Genomic DNA, 23,601 nt, shown 5'->3' with positions numbered 1-23,601 from the left:
ATCTCTTTTCCATATTTAATGACTATGTGCACTACGCTGCACTGTGTTTCTATCTAATTTTTAGAATTCACAAAATTCTTTTGGTGGAAAAAAGGAGAGCAAGGAGAAACCGGTTCCTTACAAAGCGTAGAATATGTAATTTTCCTATTTTATCGATTTTTAAATATTCGTTTGATATCGATCAGAGTTCGGATTAATATTTCAACGATCAATTTATTCTTCTTCGCTTCGTTCGATTGTTTTGCCTTCGAGAGATACTTTATAAAATTCTAATTGAAAAGTGTATCAATATGATGTACAGTTTCCTCGCGCAGAAATTTACTGGCGTTAAAACGATTCCGAGATAGCTTCCAGGTTGCACCGAGTAATTGCGTTAGAGCAGACTGTAATTACTCGGTGCGCAAGTAAGACAAATGAATAATTAGTATCAGCACGACTCGCTCGTTCGAGACGTGCCCTAAGGGCGTCGTAACATTAAGCGTCTCTAATTAGGGATAACGAATGACGTAATGGACGTGATATTAACTATACAGGACAAACGTTATCAACTTTTCACGCTGTTATAATCGCGTGCGCTCCGATTTAATAATTTTCCAACGGGCTACTTACTGATATACCTTAGTCGTCGAAAACCATCGAGTTCCACTCATCTTGGTTATTTTATTCATGCAAATAATAGCAAACGACTGAGAAGAAATTCATTAAAATAAAATATTTTTACAATTTTACAGGTGTATTTTTTGTACAAATAATAGCAAACGACTGAGAAAAGATCAATTCTGTACACAAAAATTAATAAAAAATGTAGAATAAAATTTTTGTTGCAAATTATCCTCGAATGATTTCTTATGGAGCTGGATCTATATCACAAACGAAACAAGCACTTAGCCTGCCAGAGGAGACCACAAATTAAACACACCCCAGTCGAGTATTAAAATCAAATCGCCTAGTCCATCCATCATCGTGGCCGATCAGGATCCATAGATCGGTCAAATTGAAACACGGCTCGCGGCGATGGCTCGTCCGATCGAGAAAAACAGTCCTACAGTCTGATAAGAATTTGGACGCGATAAATCAGAAAAGAATATTTAAAAATCTAATAGGTTTTGTTTAATAATGGGTCCAATCTCTTCCTGAAGGAAACTACGAGTGTTTAAACTAATACAATATCCCCATTAGGTATCAAATCTTATCTCTTATCGAGCAAACTGTAAATAATCGACAAACCTGGTTATCGTCGCGTAGCTCGTTCGGGGGTGGTTCGTGGAGCAAATGTGGAAACCCAGAGGATCGGGGGAGACCAGGAACGGGGAAGAAACCGCAGAACGACGAGGATGGAAGACGCAGGGGGTACGGGGAAGGCCTGGATTTCTGAGAAGCATGAAATTGCGACGATTACGCGTCGCGTCCCCGGGGCAGAAGAGTTATTTGCATTGGAATGCATCGCGCGGGCTCGGTGGCCGAAACTCACCACGTGGGACGATCTACAAGGTGTCCTGATGAACGTGAGAAGCTGCCAGGACGGCGGCCGCGTGCCGTGCGAAAACGAGCCGAGTGAAATCGCCCGGAGGGTCCGTCCCTCTCGTATAAACGAGGAAGACGTTGACGCGATGGGCGGCAATGAACGAGGGGAACCGTTTCGTGATTTTCGTTCCGCGAACGGGAAGACATAATCGCGCGTCCAGGTGAAGACGTCCCGGCGTCGTGCGTTTCCGCAAACGCGTCTCGACGTCGTGCACCGTTCGACTCGCGCTCTTTCATTAAGTCTCCGCGACGTTGCAACGGTTAATAATGCCGCTCCTTCCGAACAGAAACGCCAATAAGCGTGCATCGCGTGAGAATAAATTGAAAAAATTAACCCGACGTCGAGGGGAACCGGGGATGGTGAATGTTCTGGGAAGTTTGAGACTGTTCGAGTGGATTCGAAGGTTGGCGAAAGGAGGGGGACGGGGCTATTGATGAATAAAATTTGCTCGACTTAACACTAAAACTACCAAAGCAGCCAAAATGATGAATTTTATAATTCGATTATAATTGTCGCTAGTTCTAGTGTTAATCACGAAAGTCTCATAGTAAAGAAATATCATATGATTAAAATGAAAATTTGTGAATTTTATCGTTCACGCGTGCCCCTTTGAATAGCGAAATTTTTCGACGCAACGGTAAATAAGATACTCGTGTGATCTCATTCGATGGAGACCTGTATATCTAGTATTTTAATTGCTTTCGGTTCGGAAGATCTCGACAACCACTCCCAGCCGTCGCAGCAAGGATCTTTAAAGCCTGTAATTTCGTTTTGTGTTCTTTTGAACGTCGTTCGTCGTTAAATAAATTCGGAACATCGCTGACGGGTGGATCTCACGAGCGAAAAGCGAACAAAATAAGTGGGAGTTGTTCGCGTGTATCCGCACGGTTTCTGGAAACGCTGTTACCGCTACGAGGAGGTTGACTTATGGGATGTAAATTACGCAATGGACCAGTAGGAGGTTGAGAGTATCACGTTTCAGGTTGTCGGCAGGTAATCGTTTTTAGTATGCCGTGATCGCGTCCCGCAGGTTGCTCGTGAAGATGTCGAAATAAGGATCGGGATGACGGATGGGCATGAAACTTTTAATACGAAACGCGCGTCCGATCGTGGATTATATAATACAAAGCGATACAAGTCGGTTCGACGATCGGTTAAATTAGATTAGATTAAGTTCACCGTAAGCGGATCATCGTGCACCCTAAGACTGTGACAGTCACTGGCTGCGAGAAATTAATCCTCTTACGAAACTTACGTAACGTTTCGTCAAAATTTGTACAGGCCTGTTTGTCGAAATATAGATAAATTGCTAGTTATAGAAACATGTCTCTATTAAACCCATTTTCTCAGAAGCCAATGGAGATATCAACTTTTTTTAAAATTTTTATTCGATTAAACAAGTTTTAATTTGGACCACATTCCTTGCATCATTGCTTAGTTCTACCGAGACCAATCGAAATACATTTGTATTGGTTAAAATATTACCTCCGCTTCTAAAAAATTATAAGTGATTAATATTATCTGTAATCAACTGTGTAATGATTTTAAAAAGTGCAACAAGATTAAAGGGTACAAGCTTTTCGAGTCGAGTACGCTTCGAGATTCAGATTTCGATTTATACGGGACTCGTATGTTCATGTTGCGAATATTTACCTTAATTCAGGGCCATTACTTGTCCGCCATACCCGTGGCAAGTAAACGAGCAAGACAGGTTTTATTTATCAGCGTATAATATTGAAAGCCGTGCATCAATAAGAAAATTCGTGGAACGATATATTAATCGTTGCGTAGCAATTAAAGACGTTCAAGCATCGGAACTTAATGGGAAGATAATATTTTCTAAACCCCTCAAATTGTTGTAAAATTTAATAGGACTATCTAGATTTATTTTCTTCAACATCTAAATCTTCACAGCTTCGTCTTTAACAAAATTTTCCAAACAACCGTGTATCTCTTTCTACAGTTGCCCCATCAATATAAAAAAAGGTACATCGATAAAAACGGTCAGAGGTAGAATCAAGGAAGGTTCTTTTCACGAGCAGCAATATTTCCTGCGCCAAAACGGGTGTTAAAAAGGTGATACTTCTGCAACCTTTCGCGCACCGCTGTACATCATCGGTCGCGAAAGCGTAAAGTGCCAACGTAACGTCCAATCGTCGCATCAAAAACCGGCGTGCTTTCACATTTTTCAAGAAGTCTTCTTCCGCGGCAGCTCGATGAATCATGCCCGGACAGTAATTGCCGAAGCATCCCCGGCGGAGGATCAGCGAGTTTCCGCGAAGAGGCGCAGAGAGAAAGAGACTCGACCAGGTCGTGGGATAAAAAGATCGAACCGTCGTTGATTTCTTGCCGCGGACAACGTCGCGTACACGGCCAAGTATAACGTACCACCGGAATCGAATTAACACGACGACAACGAAACGAAGGAACTTAAAATGCTAATGAGGATCGACCGCGCCGCTGACTCCCCTCGTCGACACGCTCGTTCCGTACTTTCACACGTTCGAATTTATCGAGATTTAATTCGTCGTACGATCAGGTAGGCCCACTACCGGTCGTCGTTTCTGGATCTCTCAATGTTACCGGACGCTAAACGGTACCTTGTTTCCCGTGGACCCTCTCGAAACCGCCATCGTGGACGGATAATTTATACGAAATTGATTTAATGCTCAGGGGAAGCTCATAGAACAAGATATATCGAGTACCTTTTACTGTACGGCGATACATCGATTATCGCGTTCGACGTTTCGTGTAGAGGCGCGTTGAAATTCAGAAAAATTATACCTGATGCCTGTAACCTTTCCACGAAGGTATTATATTTGAAACCCGCATCGAATATTGCGTAAGTGCTTCCGGAAGGTTTCCAAAAATGTTGAGAAATTATTTTTTCCATGTGTAAAGTGATAAAATATTTATTACAAAACATGGCCTGATAAAAAGTTGATATCAGTTTTGCCATGATAGCCAACATCGGCTCATACCATAAGACTACTCAAACATTGCTCTTTTTTCAGTGAAAATAGTAACTCAAGCTAATAGAACTAATAGAAGACCAGTTAAGTAAGCATTTTGTCCGACTAGAATCAATACATTTTCACATTATTTTCCTGGAGTCTCTTTCCTCATAAGAAATTATGCTCACCTCTAAGGGCATTATTAACGTGTAGAGTGTCTAAAATGTACGCATATTTAATTATATTACCTGGAACGTTCAAAAATATCCCACGTCTTATCATTTAGTCCAGCACTGTATATTTCTGCAGCGTAAAATAAATACCGAAGTACTGTGCGTCCGCGAGAAGTTGGCAAGCGAACAGGAGTGTACTTCGACTTGCTCCGCCTATTTTAACCCAAAGTGGGGCACCAATCGGACCCGCATTCCTTTCGCCAGTCAACTTCTCGCGGATGCACAGTAGTGTATCGCCACTGTGTCCACCGGAGGATCGTATCCCGGAGGATGGCGTTCCCCGATGGAACGCATTGTTCTTGTGCGAAAGAAGGCCCAAAAAATTCGTTTGACAATAAAGACGCACACGGTAAATCGGCTTGGTTGCAGGGTGGTCGGAGCGGTGGTGGTCGGGGCGGCCGTCTGCGGGCGTATTCCCGGTCTGGCGAAGAGTCAACGGGAGCAGTGCAGAAAAGCGCCGCACGCGATGCCTGCGGTGGGCGAGGGCGCGGAGCTCGGACTTCGCGAGTGCCGACATCAGTTCAGACATCACCGGTGGAACTGTTCCCACGTGGCCAACGATCAGGTCTTCGGCCACGTGGTCGTAGTAGGTAAGGATTGTCCTGTCACCGCGGCAAGACCGCTATTTATTATGCTACCGGGCCGTTTTAACAGTGCCACGCCGTACGGAGGAGCGCTCTCAGCGTTCTGTAAAAGGCCAGTCGGCGTGTACGCGGTAATGGATTCAAAAGACTTCGGTATTTCGTGCCCGCGAGCGCAGATGCAGCCGATGCCTCCCGGGGGCCGTGCTACGCGACGTGTAAATGTGGGCTACGCGGCGCGGGATGCTGTATAAATTAGTGTTACGGATGTGCTCCGCTCGAATCGAATATACCGAGAAATAACCGAACAAGGGGGGCAAAAATTATGCGAAAGACCGTCGTACTCGACCGTGCATTGATTTTATGTCTCGCGTACAGTGAACGGAAGAAACGTAACGCGAATAATATCTACGCGAGCTTTTAAAATCATATATGCAACGGTGGTATTAGAGATTTGTTGACAATAATCTGGTTTCGAGAAACTTAACAGGCGTATTATAATTGATCGATGACAGGAGTATGATTTCAAAATTTCGAGGCTCGAAACTTAAGAAATGAGAAAGGAGCAACCTCCAATAATGTCTGCACTATATTAGATATAATTTATTTCGTTAGTTTTTGAAAAAGTTTGTAAATAGAAATAGTTACATACAAGGAAACACTTTTAAAAGAATGACTAATTGTAAACATAGTAAATAGACATAATAAATTGTTCTTAATGAAACAATTCTGATTCACTAAAAATCCTTTTTCCATTCATTCGCGTTCATATGCATAAATTTCGAAACAGCTTGGATCAAACGCGACTAAATGGAGCTTAAACGTTCGATTTAATGCTGCTCACTAAACACCTTTGCACCTGATAAACTACAACCAAGTTACATAGCGTATTTACATAGCGTATATACGTGTTTGCAGACATGTTATAAAATTAAATAAGATAAATAGCTGTTGAGTCAGATCCGTGTTTTATTAGACAGCTGTGCCTGTATCGTATTAATGGTCTTTTCATTATGGATTTCCAAGCTTTATCGTGGACCTACTAATTTACATTCTATCGTGGGACCCTTTCTAGCCATTGGCCGTTAATCCAGCAGTTATTAATACGATCCCAATATCGAGTGATTTAAGTCTCTTGGAAACCAAACGTTTGGATCTCAGAATTATTACGATTGAGTGTAGATCTCGTATAATCCTGTGGCTAGATTGAAAACAAATTCTTAACCCTCTATAACTCAAATTATGTATAGCTTCTAAAATAAATTGATAAATGCTAATAATGAAATTGAAAAGTGTATTATCGTTTTAAAACAAAAATGTAGATAATAGATATATGAACTTTAGAGTCACGCTAATTTATAGAACTTTTTTTAATGGAATGAAAACTATGTGGTATGTCACGTGTTTATATTTCTTTAATTTTATAGCACCGTACTAAATAATGCTGAAACTTTTCAACGATACTGTACCCGGATAATCTTGAATATTTTCACGGCCCCGGATCTATTGTACGACATTTACTAGCCACGTGGAACTATATTCTCATGAAATTTAAATCGGATCAAATACCAAATAAAGGGGTTGCTTTAATGCGACATCGGAGCAACGATAATGAAATAACTTTCCGGCTGTTAAATCAACGTTTCTCGCTTGTCGGTTACGATATCTTTGCTTTGCATCCCGCTGCGCCCATTTTGAAACGAAGATAAATTACAAAGCCACACATCCTGCGGCGTAAACTCGAAATTCTTTATCGAGAACGCGCGGCAATATGTATTTTTCTCTTTCGAACGCAATTGTAATTTGTTTCCATCGTTTTGAAGGAACGATGACTCGTCGAGCCCATCTGACCCGTTGAGATAATTGATTTGAGATGAATCAGCATTAAAAAGAGAACACGAGTATAACGCTGAGAGGACACAAGAGTGGTTTACACAACAAAATTTGCTATTTACAGAGTTGGTTTCCTGATTTCTATTGCTCCTTAATTTCTTTAACGTTATTAATTTCCGTGTTTTGGGATCCGATTTCGATCAACGATGCTCTACATTTTAAGCCCGATTTCGGTTGAAAAGCTCTGGTCCCATTCGTATCCTTCCCTTGTTAGCGAATAAGATACAGAAAGCGAAACCGTTCTCACGTGCCCGCACGCACGAAATTTGTGAAGACGGTGCGTGGGCAGGTACCGACGTTCCCGGGCTCACGTTTTTCGCTATTTTTTTCGCGAACACATCAGAGAGCTCTTACACAAGGTTGCGACGTCCCTTCTGCGCCCCGAGCATAAGTTATACGCGTATTATGCGGCTGCCGGGCAGCCGGCAGCATCACGAAACGGTAACACGAGAAACCGGACCCGCATCTAACGCATACGCGTGCACGCTTGTGGGTGTAGAAAGCCTGCTACCACATAGCAGCGGCCGTTTCGTCGATTTCCACCGCGATAAAATCCGCTACCGCGCCACCGTGCCTCTATCTTCTTCCTCCGCGAACGCCTAATCCTCATAAAAATGTCCGCGATTCCGGCCAAGAAAAAACGCCTACGTTCGGGGGAACCGAACCGTCGCGGGACGCCATTACACGCTGGTCCCCCCCCTTAATTTCGAGCTTCGGGACATTTTCATCGGCGAACTTTTCGTCGTTTCTGCGTGCCACTGTTCTCGCGAACCGATAATCGCCGATAAGATTAACTCTGACGGAGTACAACGTGCTCCGAAAATTGGTCCCGTGCAGCAGTCGCTCTGGAAACTGGAGCTGAGCTCGTTTCTAAACGACGATGCAAACGATTCATAAAGGATGAGATGCAAGACTATTCTTCGTTTGCACGTTGCATTTGCTTAAACGTTCTACGTTGCAACTTTTGTATGAAAACATTATATGCACAATAGTTGGCTTCGAACCTATTTACCAAACGATTTTCTGATCGATTTTTCTTTCATTTTTGGACTCGAGATATCCCCCCTGTTAAAACAGTTGTGAAAGTAAAAATAAACAGCTCGAATTAGTAAAGCGTGGAAAAAGCGTTTCTGTGTGACAGAGTGGACTTTTAAACGCTCCCTGCATTTTGAATGTCTCTTTTCTCGACACCCTGTAAGTACCTCTCTTAATTTCCGAGCGTAGCTGGAAGTAACTTAATATTACGCGACAGGACGTTACGGCAGGTTACGCAGCGACAAATGGCGAAAGCGATATATCTCAGGGACAAGATAATCCGGGAGTCCAGTCAGCGGAAGCTGACGTGATCCGCTCGCATAAATATCGCTAAATACGGCGTATTTGTCATCTCGACGTTAAAAACCATAAGCGCGGACCACGGGGCCACGGGAACTTCGCCATTGATCGTATGTCTCGCGGTAGCGTTATAGGAAACTGGCGGACGCACGCACCGCGATTTCTCATGATTAACGCGGTAAGGGATTAAGCCTCAACGTGGGAAAAATCGAGAATGCAAAATTTACCCAAACGTCGCTTGATTTACGACGCTCGAGGAATCGCTGGTAGTTTGTCACGTGGCGTGTGACTCCGAGCCACCCGGATAAAAGTACTCGCGTTCCTCCGGGGTTGATCTCGAAAACACTGGATTAACCAAACACTCGCGTGATGGAAGCCATTTTTATCCTCATTGTGCTCGCCAATCAAGCGAAACGTATTAATCTATTTCATAGAAACGATCAAATTAATACCATCACCAGTGCAGGGTTGGGAAAATTTGAAATAGTTTGAACATTGAAAAATTTGCACAAGTAAATACTATTTCATTGAATGTTTCAATCATAAGAAATTACTATCTCTGATTCAAATACAGAAAATAGTAAACTGAAAATAGGACATACAAATTTTAATGTTATTTACACAGAAAACAAACGTCTTATGCTATCGATATTATTATTTTCCTGTATTTTAATGAAATACTTATGTCACAATACCATTTCCATTTATAACTCCACACATAAGAAAATAAAAATATTTACATTCTATTTACTATTTTCCTACAGCCTGCACCGATGAAACTTTTAATAAAATACAAATAAATAAAATTTCAAGTTTTTCCGTTCGATATAATTTTACAAATTATGCTGTGGAGTTTCTGAACCCTCTTATAATGTTTCATTTTAATCTTGAGATTTTGAATATTTTCAAAATTAATGTGATTTGACATTCTCGAGAACGTAGAGATTTTTGAGAATAGTAAAGTTTCGATGCTTTGCACGCCTCCGTTCGTACCTCGACGCGTAATCTAACGACCAGACGCTGTTTCCCGGAGACTTCAACGCCGGCGCAGGCTTGCAAGTTCAAGCGCGCATCGTGGTTTTCGCGAAACGTGTTAATCGCGCGTTTAATTCAAGATCGCGCGCTCCAGCGTGCACGGATTATATCGAGCGCATAATGTGAGCGTTTTAAGAGCCGGGAAATATCTTAAGCGTATATTGCCGCACTTAGCTCCAACATGTTGAGCGGCCCCGTTAATTTCACTAATTAAGTTAGCGACCGACCGCCCCTCCGCCTTATGAGCGCGCGTTATTTATATTTTTTTGCGCATTAATTCCTGGCCTTCTTATTTCTCGCGCGACTTCCTCCCTGCAGCTGCTATTTTCGTTTCGTCTCGTTTATCGGCTCGACTTTAAACCGTTTCTCCCCCTTTGCTCTGTTCCTTCCAGTTCCCCGATCCCTTTCCACGCTGTGCTCTATTTATCCTTTTCATTTTTCGAAAATCGTATCTCGATACAACACCCGTTCTCCCCCTTTTAATTTCGTATCTTATCAATACCAAGGTCTTCACGATAAACGGGAACGACTCGTTTTAATAAACGTTTACCGCGCGGTGCCGCGGACCAGCGGGATTCATAACTCGTTAAAATGCGGAACGACGCGAGCGTACCGAAGAATTTGCACATTTTTGCGCGCCATTGCGTTCGTAGAATTCTTGTGCTCGAAATACCAACGAATTTTAAGAAGATTCTCTAGCTTCACCAGCCGAGATAAGCTTGTAGCCTCACTGTTTATAAAATATTTACCAAAAAAGAATAATCCAGCTATAATTTAGTACTGATAAATCAGCGATGAATTGTTGTATCTTATATTTAGGTATATTCCTTATAAGTATAAAACCATAGATAAATAACCGTGTGAAGATTGTCTTCGTGAACAAATAAACGTAAGAAATGCTACTACCCCTGTAAGAATTGCAGAATGGCCACGATTGAGTACAAAATGGCCCCGCAGAAGTTTCGCGAAAACACTGGTACGAAATTAAGATCCGTATCGGTGCTCTAAATTCAATACGATCGGCGAACGAAACAATTGCGTCGAATTGGGAAGAACGATGCGATCGTGATTGTAAATAATCGCATCAGCGAAACGGTCGATTCGAGTCGATATACTCGATCGCCGTGGCGAGTTAACGGCGCGTAAAATTAATCGAAAGCACGACAGCCCACTCGACGATCCGCGGTGAATATATTTTCATAAATTAGGGTTCCTCACGCGACCGCGACGTCGATTTCGGAAGAATCGTCGTGGGCGGATGCCCCCCCTCCCCCTCGTCCCTTAATCGTCGAAACAAAACGACATAATTAAGAGATCCATTACAAGGACCACTCTCTATCCACGGAATATTATCTATTATTAATTCAATCGGCGGGGGCCGTACTCTTAATTACGGAAACCGGCACCGGACTTTCGTCGTCGTTCGATGTTAAGAAGATCGACGAGTTCCAGGAATATCTGCAGCGAGACTGAGGCAGAATGGCTCTCTCCGGCGGAAAGGGTCGCACAAAAAGACTCCTCGTGGAATCCTCCTGGTCAACTCGCTCTAATGATGTGTCGTTATTTTTATATTCCGGCTGTATTTCTTTTTCCCCGATCGTCGTTTTGACTGGCTGCCTACTTACGCCCGACAGCGTATTTGGAAGTCGATCCTTGCGGGGATTTATCGACGCGGACCGACTCTTTGAATACGGAACGACGATTCTTTTCGATTCTTGGCTAGCTCGCAGGGTGGATCGATCGCTTCGATCGAGTGTTCGGGGCACTGGTGTCTAGATAAAAAAGAATCCCTCGGTTAAAAATATCATTAAGTGGACTCTAAAGCTCAACTGTATTAGTTTACAAATGTTTTTGTCAAACGCTATCAGCCACAATTTCACTAAACATGGTGAAACATCTGATTTCTTCCAAATTTAAACCACTCTACAGCGCAGTCTATTTCCCCCAAAGCGATATATTTACCCCAACTCGCGGTGAGATTACACGAATCGTAACGACACCGTCACGGTCGATTACCCAGAAAACACCGAATCGACGAAGAAAATGAATCCGTTAACGTCGAACGTTATCACGGAGACAGGATCTGAGCGCGTGCACGTCGATGCACTTGTTCCTCGATCCCGTGGCGGCGGACGTAAAAATTGCGCGAATATCTCGTTTCAGCGGTTATCCAGCGATAATATCGGGATTATCGCAGCCTATAAATCCGCGTACATACGGTCCGGCGAGGTGCTAATTTTATTCCGCGCGCGACAAAGTAATCCGGACCGCACAGCGGCGGGGCAGATAAAAAAGGGCGGTAACGGACAAGGGGAGCCACGGGGTGAAGAGGGGGGACAAGGAAGACGAGAGAAACAGAGAAAAAGGTGCACTGGCGTTTTCTTGTCAGGACAGCGAGCGTATCCTCTCCGCCTCGGATAACGTCAACGAGGACGTTGCGAGTTAATGTGGCGTCTTATCAATTTCTGCTGAACCCAATGGAAAGCCTTCCTACCTTCTCACCCCCTTTTCTCGGTCGGGTCCCACCTTATCCGTCGGAAATAACTGGACTGGCCCACACTCGGCGCATTCGTGCCTTCGGAACACCTACCTAAATACGTCTACCTGTGTCTCTGATGCGTTCGACGCATTCCCCTACCCCTTCCACCCTCGTCTCTCATTAGCCCGTGTACAAACGGGATCGATATTGTGTGTTGAAACCGGCGAAATAGCGCGATCGAGAGGTTTTACACGGTCGTTCTCCCCTTGATTTACCACGGCGGCCGCGCAACGACACGCTCGCGACGCCGTTTACGATCGCTTTCGAGCGTTATTGAACGGTTTAGCAGCGCGGACGCCCCGCGCGCGTTTGAAGAGCATCGGATGATATTTGAACGGATTGTAACTGAATCGTGAGTGAACGCTCCGAGAGGATTACCGACGTAAATCATGCTTTGGATACCCTACTTTCCTCGGACGGAGACGTTCACTGCGATGACTTCATGACGCCTGAGTGGGAACGCGAATTCAACGCTCCGTGATAGGTTTCTGTGCTCAGCGAATCGAACGTCGAGGAACTTCGATGGAAGTGCTCGCACGCATTTCAGCGCAATCTTCATAAACGTTTCACGAGCAACGTATTTTATTCATCTTCTTTTTTTTCATTATTGCACGCAGAAAGAGTTAGAGACATTCTTGTTTCTGCGCTACCTTCCACACAAGACGGTCCTTGAAACGTGTATTTAAAAAAAGAATAACAAAATCATCGTTTTCCTTGCTATATTAGTTATCAATAACGTGTATTTATTTTAATACTCCTTTGCACTCCTATGATATTTTTTCAAGTCCAAACTAAAGAGATATCACGCACTTGAAACTTACAAAATGCAACAACAATGTAAATAAAACAGATATTTAATTGAATTTGTTTGTTCCTCTATTCGTTTAAATCGCCCTATTTTAAAACACTTAAAAGTGTTGGGAGCTGCTGGTAACAAAATTGAAATATAATTCGAAATGCGACGTATCGTACGAAACAAAAAATGTACGAGAAATGAATCTTAGGCCACCCTGCGATATTAGCAACTAGAAACTTGTAAGCAGTTGTACGTATCGGTTTCCATAAGCTTCAGCCGTTCAATTAAATATTGTAACGCTGATTGCCTTTCAGCGTAATTACGATAATTAACTCAAAGTGTTATCCCATTACACGCGAGAAGCAGAGCGGAAATTTCGAATAATCTTTGACGTTCGTACAAAAGGTCGATCGAAAAATCATCCGTATCCGCTGTTTAATCGACGGAGCCGGACTTATTGGAAAAAGTAACGCCCGTACGATCGGGGAATGTTGACAGCACGAGCGTTGCTCAGAGCTATCCAAGATGACGACGTCGATTATGAAAATTTCCGAGTTCCAGTAATCTGCTGAAGCGCTTCGCGGATTAAATTACACGAGTCGGCGATAGCAATATCGAGCGGGTCGGGCATCGATGAAGAAGAAAACCGGTACCGACGGAAAAGGGGGCGAACCGTATTTCCAGTCGCCAAGAAAAGTGCGCGCTGGTCGATCATCTTTCCACCGACGAGATCCGTGACGGTCCTCTCGGTTTAATGAAACTCCAGATTCTCAGATAGCGTTGCTTTTGTACGGTGACTCGATTAGTAAGGGATGAAACCACCCCTCCAAACAGGGCTTTCCAATCTTCAATGAGTGAAAAGGATCGTTCTATAATATTAGAAATTTATTTTATTTATGGTCACACCAGCGAAATTTGTTAAAAATGAAGGGGGAAAGGATCCTTCAATTGTTATCAGCGGGAGGATTTTGACTCGGTTATATTCGCCGGGTGATAACTCGCGCTCGAATCGATCAGATATCGGGTTGCACGCGTGTGGGATTATTCGCGTGTCGGACGAGCGCCTCGACCGGTTCGAGAAAACTCCAACAACGGACATCGGGCGAATATCGGAACACGTATAATGAGAGAAGTCCTCTCGGGACGACCTCTTTCTTTTTCACCCTGTTTAACGAGATACCATGCGAATGGAATTCTCGTGCCACGTGGACGCACGAATTTATACGTTTCGCGATCATTAGTTCCCCGAAGTATCTAAATTTCGTCTCGCAGCTTGGGGCCTTTTAACGTTTTCATTCAACCTTCTCTTCCCCTATTTTTAATTCTGAATCGCTGGACGACGTCTCTCTAATTTTTAAATTCCAGCATGCGTTTCGGTGACAAACGATGGCTCCTTCGAGGAAGAACTCCCAGGATGCTTCATTTTTATCAATTCTAAATTGTATTATATATTCTGTTACAATTACTATTCCGAGACTCACACGATATCATATGATAAATATACTGTGCGGATTGTTAAATTCTTGGAAGATAAGACAAAGGGGGTGCAAGTCGTTTGGAATTCCCCAAAATGTTTATGATCGACTCGATAATATAGTTATTCGAATAAAGCAATAACCACGACGTGACAGTAAAGTTAATCTTAATCGTTGAACCTGAACGGTCGACGACAATTAATTCCATCCTGATTATAAAATCTGGAAACTTAACGACGTACTAAGATGGCTCAAGCCCCTATAGAGTCGCCGTGCGACGATCGAAATCCGCAATCCGGTCGATCTTTCCCAGCCGGACGGTCCCTAATTGTCGGACGCCCGAGCCGCCATTAAGCAGCCTAATTAATCCGAATTTCTCGAAGCGAAAAGGTAAGGAACGAGTCTAGAAACCAGGGGGTAAAAGAGTCGGGGATATTTATGAACGGTCGGTTATCTGAGCCGTTCTAAATTCATCCCCGTGGTTATCTAAACGGAGACCGGATCATAATTTACCTTCGAATAAATATCGGTCCCGGGGGAACCGTGGAGTCCCGGGTTTAGACGCCAGCGATGGTAATTTTCCACGGCGACTATAAATTCTTAGTCGCGACTCGCGGCGGTGGTACCTGCGCGTACGCGTTGGCTCTCATCTCTGGTCTAGTTACATTCGCGAGCCACAGATACGGGAGGATTTACTTGTGGGTTGGATGATCCGATGAAACGTGTATCGATAAATAACAAGTGTCTTCGAACTGCACAAGAAACTACGATGGGGGAACCAGCGAACTTTCGATGCAACAAATTCATGTTACGTTCGATTCCCAATCTGAAATTCTGACGTTACAATGCGTGTTCTAGTATTGGTTATTCTATGCTATTTTTATATTCATAGATCGCGATTTCTTTCATATTTCTATTCTAGTCGATTACAAGCCCGTTTTATACAATATTTTTAAAATAACAATTTATCAATTTCTATACATATATAATAGTTTTTCTATTTTCCCTATTCTGCAAACATTTAATGTTCAAAACACTGTTCCCAATCTCTGAAATTCGAGAATTTGCTCCGTCGTCTATTATTCGAATAAATTTCCACCCGGCTCCGAGACACGATTTACTCCCGGAGTCGGATCATCCGCAGTTATCCGCCATTCCCGTTGGTCCCCGCCTCGGTCAACCTATCGAACAAATTAGCGGTAAGATAAAGTCGACAGAGACGGATCGTCCTGCACGGCCGCACGATACAATTATCCTCGGTCAACGGCGATGCCTGAACTTCTTCGAATCAGTCAGAGCGACGCGATCTCGTACGAGCAACTGGGAAACGGCCAGGAATTCTGAATTACATCGTGCCTCGATCGAGACGCGCCTTCGGCAGCCTACTCGCCCGGAGCACCGAGCTTTCGATTAAGGCGGCCTTGACGAGGACGAGTTCGTTTCCGATCTCGCGGACGGAATTTTTCGTCCACGCGCTTGCTCTCGGATTGTACTACATCATTACTTTAAGATCGATGACGTTTTAAGACGGTGACACTCGCGTACAAACGTCGAGAAACGAGTCACGCGGTTAACCTCGACTGGCAGCCTCGATGTCCAAATATCGTGCGCAAAAAATCGATCTTTCGATCGTTTAAATCCTGTAGCTGTCTAGATAAACGTGTCTAGTATATTTTAATGTAAAATTAAATAGAATTATGAGAGTAACTGTTGAATTTAAATTTAATTGAAACAAGAATTGTCGCTTTGTTTCTTTGGCAATAATGATTTTCGTAGTCCCGCGAGTATCGTCGCGTTTTAATCTAAACGAGAATTTCCTACGCCGTTTTCCGAAATCGAGTATCGAACAGCTCCGATCGAAGGAACGGATCGCGGAACGCGACTGTGCGGAGGACGTTACACCTGCAACTTATTCCTCGAGGCTGACCCTAATGACTTCGATCGCAATCGTAATAACAGCAATTGCTCGAATCGGATTCGGCCTGTCGTGCACGGATGGGAGCGAAGGAAACCGCAATGTGTACACATTGTGGCGGCCAGTCGCGGGAATCTCTAATGGCCCGTCGACGATAAGTCGAGGAACGCGAGCCCCGGAGACAAATTTCGATTTACAAGTCGCCGGATCGGCATTATTGGATGGAATCTGGCCCCCGACGATTGGCTGACCTGCCGTCGGAGGCTGGCCGGAGCGCGTGCAACCGCCGAGATAGGATCGACGCGGCCGGGCAGTAGTTCAGCGTAGAAAACTGCCAACGGGGACTCTCGAGATCCGTGGATTGAGTTATGGTCGGGGGCCCGGCCGGTCGAATCCCCACAGGGCCCCTCGTGCCATTCGCGTAGACGGGTCTCTTTAAGCCGTATAAATAAACTAGTTAATAAATTAATATATCACTGGCGTATCTGCCCTCGCCCCCTTCCCCGTGGCAGCCAAGTGCCCCTGCGAAAATCGCTAACAAGACCGGGGCCATTAATAATAACCGACCGAGGCGATGAATTCGCGCCGCTTGTTCCTGCCCTCCTTATTAAGATGTAACCACTCATCGACGAGGCCGATAAGTGCGATTCAGGAAAGTGTTCGTCCCACCCAGCCACCGGAGAGGTTTCTCTTTTTGTCGCTGTACCGTTGCAACTGTCGCTGGATTGATTTATTAGGTCATTCCGTAAGTAACGTCGCAACGGTGCGCAAAAACGTCCGAAACGCGGACAAAATTAAGCAAAATGACAATTTTCAAAGCAACGAATATTGTTCATTTGAGTTGCTATATCGTTATCTCGTTTCTTAAATTCTCATACAGATATTCTGCATCTATTGATTTTTTTAATGTATCTCTTGTAATCTTTTCCTGTAGCACTATGTACAATTAGATGTAAACCAATGTCCGTAAAATAAATAAATAAATATATCCATTGATCCAGTTATCAGAAAAGTTCGAAAACTCTACTCTCTAGGTATTTTAGCGTACAGTTGAGCAAACTGTAATTGCAATGGTTGATTGAAACTTCTGACCCAATCGTTCGATGACCAAAGTTTTTATTTTCTATAGGTTTTAACGTTGTTGCTACAGCTATGTAGGATGAAACGGACCGGTTTTCTAGCCTTCGAACTATGCCATGAATTCAGATAGATTAAGAATGTCCTGTTAGATCGTGAGCTTAAAAAGATTAAGAATCAGTGCTGTGGGACGTAAACGACGATACAGTCTGTCAAGGAAGAGCGTGACCAGCATAACTTTCGTTTGAATTCTGTTATCAAGATAGCTGCGGACGCGTTGCACGGAGGGAAGCTCGGTCCACGGCGCGTTATAGAGCGAGTCTCGGTGTGTCCTTATGCCTTTTCTAGAAGACGACATTCTTCGGAAAGAATGATCGGCGATCCCGAGAGAACCGGTTGCTCCGATATGTCAACAGATCAAAATCGCTCGCGAACAAGTGGGTGAAACGATGTAAGGAAGCAGGAACAGTCGTTTGGTAGAATATAGCGCGACAGGAGGACTGGTAAATACTGATCCGTGTTAGAAGTTGCTATTTGGATCGTGAATTTAGGACTTTACGATTGTTTACGAGTCTATAAAAACACTTGACTATTTACCCAACGGTGAACATTTTGGTTATTGTCACGATTCGTGCTCTTCCCTGACTAGTGAAATTTGATGTCGAAGGGATCGTAAGTGATCTATGACTGGACGATACGAATCGAATTCGAAACTTGAAAGAAACGAAACAAAAGTCGTCGACGCGAGAGGGAAAGTTGTTGCAAGAAAAAGAGTTTCGACGATCCTTCGCGTTTCGTTGAAAGAAGGCCGCAAAAACGATTGGAACCAGTCGCTAGAAAAGGTCGAACCGTTCGAACGGTTTCCAACATGACCTATACAAGTATGCGAGTCGCGAGATGGTGAGATATCCCGCGCGTCGCTGGACAGAAGTTTAAACGATCGTTACGAGCTGACATATTGCAATCGCGAAATCGGTGCTGTCGATATCGAAGGCCGCGGTGAGAGTACGCCTGAGATTCGACGAAGAAAAGAAACCGGGGAACCGTGGAGGACGTGGAATAAAGAAATTCCGGACGTATCGTCAGATGCGTATCTGACGATGGAGGAAAAGGTCGCATGGCGGCTGCGGAGACGACTCTCCATGTTCTCTCCCTTCCTGCTACCAAGCACCGCTCTAAGTTCTTGCGTTTTTCGTTTAGGGAGGACACGGTAATGTATTTTTCAAAATGGTATAATAGATGAATAGAAAACATTAAACATTCATTAGAAAAAGTTTCAAAGTTACCTCCAAAAGATTCTTGAAAATTGTTTTTATTTTAAGTCGTCCAGCCCCCCAAAAAGACCACAGAATATTCAAACTTGAACAAAGTGAAAAATGCTGGTCCAATTTGGTGTTTGATGTCGACGACCGAGATTAAAAATATGTGGCGGAACTTTCGGTGGGGCATGAAAAAAGGGCTCGTGACGAAAAGCGTCGGGAGGGAACGCGTCGTCGAGACACGGATGCCTAATGGGCACGCTTACGCACGACTGTGTAACCACCGCCGCCTGTTAAACGCGTCCGAGGAGCCGTAAATCATAAAAGGCAACGTAACGAACGCTGTAAACGAGCACCGGCCGTAGATCATGGATCTAATGCTAGGCGACCCCCCGTCGACGCGACAGCGTGGCTACAAGGGATCCTACGGTGATGCTGTTAATCGTATTACGCGCCGCATACAGACCCCTCTCGGACTGTATCATTTAATATTCCACCGTCTGACGCACCTGCCACGAGAACGAGGCACCTCGAGAACGCGGTCCCCGGCCTACCTCAACGGATCTATGACCAATTACGCGATTTATTACGCGCGCTCGTGTGCCACGAGACGCGACAGTCGAGTGACTGATAGGCGTACCGTGAGTTATGACTATGCTAATGCGCCTCGAATGCGTTTCCTTCTAATTTATTTTTCGAGAGACAGAGAGAGAGAGGCCGCTATAAACTCTAAACTGGCGTTTAGCAGTCGTCGATGGCGATAAAACTGTCGTTATTTATATTTTTATTCTCAAAGATTCGCTGGACGTACGTTGCAAATGATCTTACACACTGAACCACATAATTTGTCCATCACTGTTACTTTTATTTTAATCACTCTTTCGTTATTTTTTTTACCAGTGATGCGTGAAATGTACTTCCTATATTTTTTGATACTAGGAGAAAGTAGAGTAAATGTAAAACCCTCGTTCGTAGCCCCCAACCACGAGATTAGGTGTTTTGCAAATTATCCCGATTATTACAGAAACGTTCAGTTCCTATATTAAGTTAATATATCTCAAGGTATAAGTTGCATCGAAAAATTCACCGCGAATGTCCTGAAAAATTCCATAGCGTCTCGTATTTACATTTGAAAACTCGAGAGGCGAAAGAACGATCGATAAGAGGCTGCGTCTTCGCAATTTGCAAAAATGTGGGAGACTTTACGATCGTAGTCGACAGTTCATCGACCGTCCGCGATAATAATGTAAATTAATTCCGTGACCCGTGCCGTAATTAGAAGTTGTCAGCTGCGCGATCAATTTATTGCACTTGTCGTATGCCTCGTCCGCGATTCCACCAACTTCGATGCAAACACGTACGCTTCATTCTAAATAATGAAACGGGATTGTTTTACGTAACGCGACGCGTAATGTACGCGTTTCGATTGCGACACGGTGACTTCGGCTCACAGAAGACAGAAACGAAACCTGGGAAGACAAACGTACCGTTCGACTCGTGTATTTCCAAAGCAGATTTATAATCTGTCGAGACACCCTCGAACGACGTTGTAAAGAAAGAACACACCGATCGACGAGCCTCGACTTTCTTTTTTCGCTACTTAGCGCTGACACTAAATTTATTCCATTCGTTTACAAGTATTTTATTCCATGGCTCGTTTCTTAATTTTTGTTCAACGTGTAACTAATCCTTCATAGATGTGAATCCTAATATAAAGTGAATATAATTTGTTATTACTACCTAAATTCCCTACATATTTTCTTTGATTTGTTACTGTATATACGAGGACCAGTTCCCTCGAATATTCAAGATTGAAATTGACCCTTCTGCTCGAAACTCTCAATAAAAGCCTCTGACTCTTTACTTCGTTTAAGCAAAAGGCATCCCGAATGTTAACCAACGAATAAAAGGTACTCGAACGCGGACCGGTGTTTGTTTCGGAGGCCGGATCAGTTAAGAGAAAAATCAATTCAACCTCCCAGATCGTTAAAGGACGATGCCACGCAGAAAAAGAACGGGCGACCGAGGCCCGAAGTGGATTCGAATGCAAATTCGACGACCGACCCCGGATCGAACAAATGCTAAATGGAGGCGTGTGTCTTAATTATAGTAATTGGTTAATTGTCTCGGTATCTGATGGAATTCAATCTGCCCCGCCGAAATACGTATACCCGTTCGCGGTTTATCAGATTTTTCCCGAACAACGAGAATTTTTGTTGCCCGATCGGAAACGGAAACGGTGAACCCGGCCACCGCGCAATTCGTTAAACTCGAATAAACGTGTTGATTGTGAACGCGTTCCGAGCTTCGGTGGTCCTCATTAGGGGCGTAAAAAATTATTTATGGCCCCTCGGAATAACAAGTTTTTCGTTAAGTCCCGACCCATTCGTGACTCTCGATTGGCGCTAATTGCGCCGAGTCGTGTTCGCCACGGTTTTGTTTTGCCGCGCGTACGATTTAATCTCGAGCGTTATGCAAGCCCAGGGAATAGTGTGGATAATCGTACGTGAATTTGTTAACGCGCACAAAGTATGATAGTCCAAATAAGATATTAAGAAAAGCTGTTTACTCTATTCTTGAAATCCTTTAACTCGTTAAAATTGAAAGAGGACTGAAATCAGGGAACAGTTTACACGAATGATATAAAAATTTGTGGAGCCTTCGATGAACATAAAGATACTGCATTTTTAAAATGACTATCGCTACCGAGCGATTAAAATTAGCGGGTAAAAGTGGCCAGAGTTCCATTTCGTGGGGGCTAAAAACAGGTACAGCAGGTAGTATACCCGGAGTGTCAGTATACTATAAATTACAATTGTAGCTGGCCACAAGCTGCAATGCATACGATTGGTTTCCGATCTTCGGCTCGAGCGGTCCCGGAGGCAATCGTCGTTCGGCATTTACGATGATTGAACAATGATTATTCATTGAACCGATGGGGGCCGGCAGTGGTCGATCGCTGAAGAATGCCACGCGACCGTAAAAGTCGTCCCTTCGCTCGTCCATCCCGAAGGCCCGCGCGCTCTTTGTCGCTTCGTCAGACGCACAAAACACGTCCTCGTACGCATTACTTTCGCGCCATTGAAAAACCCAACTCCAGGAGTACTCACACCCACGTTACTATCGACATTATACTTCGCATTCAACGACCGTTGCTTTTTTCGCGTACTCTTCCATCGTTGAACACTTCTGCATTTAGATTCGGTCGGTGAGACCGTCGAACCGCGTTTGGAAACTTAATTGATCCTAGATATCCTTAGATCATCCATGTAATTTATTTCGCTTTCTCCGACGATCTTTAACAACTTGTAAATCATTATGTCGCGTCGAACGTTAGGAAGACGACAATTCTAATTAATATTTATTGGCGAATACTACTTTGAGACACGATTAACTTCGCTATTGCAGCTATAAAGAATAGCAAGTCTCTTCGAAGATTTTACGAATATAACAAATTAATTTTTTTAGAAATTTATAAAATTTACATTTTTACAGATCTTCAATGGTCGTATTAACGTTTAAACAAGCAACTGTATTTAATGTATGTCTAATACAAATTATAAACTTGTTAGTAAGACACGCTCCTATATTTATTCCTTTCCAATACAGAACGACCGAACGTATTTCAAATTAAATGTAATTTATACGAGGTAAGCTCTGCAAATGAGATACGGCCAATTGGTCACGCTTATGAATTATCATCGATACGTTATTATTCGTTGGACTTCTACGTCCAGTACTTTGCATAAACGTTAGAATTACTCTTATCGGAGCCATCTTGATTGCCCTTACGTTCGCCTTTGTTCTTACAGAAGATGCTATCGCGTAGACCCATTATCCCATAGATAACTATCATTACTCAATGATGAAAACGCGTGGTCAATGGCGCGGAACGTCTGCCCAAAAGGACAAGAAGCATAGTCCGCGTCGATGCACCTTCACCGTGAAACTAACGATCCAAAGTATACAACACCGCGTATTATTGATATTACCTTAAGCTTTCAGCAATCGTACACGTACGCCTTTATATACGGCGCGCTCGTTCCTCGTTTTTCACCGCGTTTATTACTCTGATTCATGTTTCTGTTTGCATCACACATTAACGCGTATCGAAGCGGTAAGCTATTAATATGCATCGTATTTAACGACCTGCTGCCGGATACTTGTGAATCAAAGTCGTGCATTAATTCGAAGTTTAACGATGGCGAAAGACACAGTGCATTTACATATGAATAACTACGTGCTTTAAATACGAGAGAGAACGAGCGAGAACGAGAGAGACCGATTGCCCTAAGGGTAAGAACCGAGAACGTACGAACTTTGTATTCGAAACGAACGAACGAACATTGTGTCGGATCGTATAAAGATGATCGAAACATCGAACGTATAGAAATACAAATCTATCGAAAAAATATTTTTCACAATCGCTAATCGCTATTCTGTCGCGTTACAATGCGTCTTGCATACTCTGAAACATCCCCATCGAACGAAACGTTTGGTCGCGTGAAAAATGGCGGCACGCCAACGGACAGAAATCAAGACGAGGAACACAAGTTCGTTCGTTACGGCTCGCGCGTCGACTCAATGGATCTGCCATCGATTCAACCGCGTGGGTGTCGGTCGAATGATCTGTGACAAACGTCACGGGCCACTAAAGGGCTCTCGTTCGGGACGACGAGGCGCGAATGAACTTTCAACCTCGCGCCAGACGCAGGAAAGAAAGAAACAACGTGGGGAAGCCTGGTACCAGCCATTGCGGGAGGTGATGCCAGGTGTTGCCGCGCGCAGATAAATTTTTCTCACGGCAAAATAAAGATCTTGTCGGACACGAGAGAGTACAAGACGGAAACATTGGTGCGTGGTGGCAGGACATGCCTGTTCACCGAGATAACCTCGGGTTTCAACGACCCGTTCCACTCTTTCCCCGTCCACGACGCGGCGTATCTAAGCTTCCCTCGTTTTTTCGGCACCCACACGCTCGTCA

General features: G+C 43.8%; 1 protein-coding gene across 1 annotated transcript in view; it reads left to right on the top strand.

Moving 5' to 3' along the window:
- The window catches only part of LOC122399113 (protein Wnt-7b), an 82,825-nt gene that overhangs the window by 41,745 nt on the left and 17,479 nt on the right, over positions 1–23,601 (top strand). The window contains 1 exon segment of the mRNA XM_043399537.1: positions 5,082–5,302. Within this exon segment, the coding sequence (XP_043255472.1) occupies positions 5,082–5,302 (221 nt within the window).

This window comes from Colletes gigas, unplaced genomic scaffold, assembly GCF_013123115.1.
Source record: "Colletes gigas isolate AHSC1104 unplaced genomic scaffold, ASM1312311v1 Colletes_gigas_Sc00012, whole genome shotgun sequence".
Lineage (NCBI taxonomy): Eukaryota > Metazoa > Arthropoda > Insecta > Hymenoptera > Colletidae > Colletes > Colletes gigas.
Note: the sequence above shows the minus strand (reverse complement) of the source record. Positions and strands in the feature narration are given on the sequence as shown.